The sequence below is a fragment of the Lolium perenne genome, chromosome 3 (assembly GCF_019359855.2).
Source record: "Lolium perenne isolate Kyuss_39 chromosome 3, Kyuss_2.0, whole genome shotgun sequence".
Classification (NCBI taxonomy): Eukaryota; Viridiplantae; Streptophyta; class Magnoliopsida; order Poales; family Poaceae; genus Lolium; species Lolium perenne.
The window spans coordinates 314120894-314123909 of record NC_067246.2 but is presented as its reverse complement, the minus strand read 5'-3'; the positions used below and the strand labels follow the sequence as shown (position 1 = coordinate 314123909).

Here is a 3016-nt window from a genome sequence, read left to right as displayed (position 1 = left end):
TTTGGCTCCCCTTGTGTCGAATCAATAAATTAGGTTTTACTTCCCTCGAAGACTGTTGCGATCCCCTATACTTGTGGGTCATCATCGCCCGAGAGACGAACCGACGCCATCATTTCTAATAATTTACTATTTCTCATATTAGATTGTTGTTGTTGTGTCAAACATTTTTTTTACATCAATAGGGGTCTCCCCCCAGCTCCATTTTCTCATTGAAAAAGAAGCCAAGTTTACAGGAAAAGGAAAAACTAAAAAACAAGATTTTTTGCAGAGAGAGGGGGAGAGGCATTTTGTTTTGCTGGGGAAGTAGCCGCCATCCCAGCTAATCCGAAATACCGGCGAAACAAGAATGCCAATCACCCTCACACTGACCGACAACAGGAAATATAAACGTCTAGTTTGATTACAACTCAGGGAAACAAACACTCTAAGCTAGTTTTGGATAGTTTCTTCTGCTCCCGACACCTTCCAGGGACCTCTTTTTTCCTTCTCCCTTGGGAGTTTTTCTTCATTTTGATGCTTCGATCAAGTAACCAAATGAATCTTGTGAGATTTGCCAGGGTTGTTCAAGAGGTAGGTCAGTGTCGTCCTCCCTTCATAGCTCGAATTCCATGTGGAGATCCGGTCGAAGGATGGGCACTTCACCCCACTGGGAGGCAAAATGGAGCTTTTAAACTGGCCAACAGCAGGTCCATGAACTGAGTGTTTCTTCCAGATTCTAGATCCTTAAAAGGTTTCAAACAAATATTTTAGTTTCATGTTGTAAATGTTGCTACTTTTTTTTTCTTTGAAGATAGTCAAAGTTGAGTAAATTTGACTTAACAAAACTAAAGATACACTTATTTTTAGATGGAGAGAGTGCGTGACATATTCGTTTACTCGTCATATTGGTGCCCTTATTTACACGCATCACGTCCCAAATCGTGGCGATACGTAGGCAAGTTGAGAACTCATGAGGGTCGTCGTCTTCTCCCTAACGCCCCCTCCCATCTACCTCTTGTAACTTCCACTACTCATCGATGATCTCAATTGCAAATATGCTAAGGCGCTGCGGCAAACCGCCAAGAAAATTATTGCACTATGCAACATTGAAGCCAACCATCAAGCATAAAAACACTTCAACATTAACACAAATAACTTGGGTCATCACAACATGTTGCTAGTGTGGAAGCCCTTCGCCGTCGGATTTGGTGGGAGTGAACCCATTTGCCTCTAGGCACCATCTTCCCCAAGGCCAGGGGTGGCTCGATGAATATGGAATACCCCGCTTCAGCTCCAACTTGATCTCCACCATGGAACCATGGTCGGATGCTCGGGTGGTGCGTACAGATTGTTGCCCGAGCTCCTCTTTCACATTTGTTCAATGTGCTTTTGGTTGCTTGAACTAGGTGTGTTCATCAAAGGCCCACGAGAAAGAGAAACAAAGGAGGGGTGCAGGGGCATACATAATTTTGTGCCTTCAAAAGTTCTGGGGCACATAATATCCAATTGAGGGCATAAAAAAATGTGCCCCTAAAACCATTGGGGGGGGGGGGGGGGGGGGGGGACGAGCGATTCGGTCGCTCGGATTGAACCATTTTTCATATGTGAAGGATAACCAAAAAATGATAATGTTGCATGCATGTTGCATCTATCATACCCATACTACAAAATTCTATCCTACTGCGCGCTTGAACAACAAAGTTAAAGAAATTATCAACAAGAGAAAGGAACGAATAGTTGGGAACTTCGGATCGCATGTTTGCTCATTTCACTGAAATGCAAGTTCTTCGTTTAAGATGAAACGAAGATGCTTTATTTACTAGTCGCGCGTATGGTAGAGAAACAGTTCAATCGAGACATGGCAGGCAGCTATCAAATTCTAAGCGGCTATGGTGCGGCCGCCGTCGACGCAGATAACCTGCCCGGTGATGTAAGATGCGGCCGGCATGCACAGGAACGAGACGAGCGACGCCACCTCCTCGGGCTCGCCAATGCGGTCCAAGGGGACGCGCGCGATCTCCGACTCTACCATCCCCCGCGCCACCTCCGGGTCAAGCTTGATGCCGCTGCTGCTCATGATATCCGTCCGGATGCCTCCCGGCGCGACGCAGTTGACGCGGATGCCGTCACGCGCCCATTCCACGGCGAGGCTCCGGCTAAGCTGGTTCATGGCGCCCTTGGTCGCCGAGTACACGGAAAGCTGCGGGTAGACAATAAACCCCGCGAGGGAGGAGACGTTGACCACCACTCCGCCGCCGGCGAGGACGAGGAGCTGGTGTGCGAGCTGGGAGAGGTGGAAGCACGACTCCAGGTTGGTGGCCATGAGGCGGGCGTAGTCCTCCGCCGTGCTCTCCGTGGCGGGGCGGAACATCGTCTGGCCGGCGTTGTTGACGAGGATGTCCAGTTTGCCCCCCAGCTCGGCCTGGACCGTGGCCATGAGCGCCTCCCTGTCGCCGCGCACGGACACGTCGCAGGTGGAGGCCGTGATGCGCGCGCGCAGCCGCCCAGCGGCGGTGTCGGCGTCCCACCCGCGCAGCCGCTCCCGCGCGTCGGCGTCGCTCCGAGCGCAGGTGTGCACACGGACGCCGAAGCCGGCGAGCTCCTCCACGATCGCACGCCCGATGCCTTTGGTTCCTCCGGTGACGAGCGCCGTCTTGCCGGCCAAGCTCCACCGCTCCTCCCTGCTCATGTTGCGTGCTGCGGACAGCTACCTCGTATCGATCTCACTAGTGATTATCTTGTTGGTTGGCTTTTGCTGGCTAGCTAGCTACTTATATACACATTGAGGATGCCGCTTGTGTTTGCTTGTACAGATGCTTTCCTCGGCAATTTTTTGGTATTTTGCGCGCAGGATGAGCACGAAGCATGCGGCCGGCCCCGCTCCTGTCACGATTCACGTTTGATTTCTTCCCGGAAATGGTGATCCCGGACAAAGCCCGTTCCATCTGAACTAAGAGTGCGCAAGATCGGCCCACTGCAGTTTTCATTCCTTTTTTTTTTATCTAGGTGTTCCCCATTCTTTTTAAAGAGTGCGCTT

General features: G+C 50.8%; 1 protein-coding gene across 1 annotated transcript; it reads right to left on the bottom strand.

Annotated features, from left to right (window-relative positions):
• Positions 1-1776: 1776 nt before the first annotated feature.
• LOC127338838 (noroxomaritidine/norcraugsodine reductase-like) lies at positions 1777-2707 on the bottom strand. The gene has a single exon (XM_051364805.2). It carries the CDS (start codon positions 2666-2668, stop codon positions 1859-1861), a length of 810 nt encoding a protein of 269 aa, XP_051220765.1. The 5' UTR covers positions 2669-2707; the 3' UTR covers positions 1777-1858.
• Positions 2708-3016: the final 309 nt, after the last annotated feature.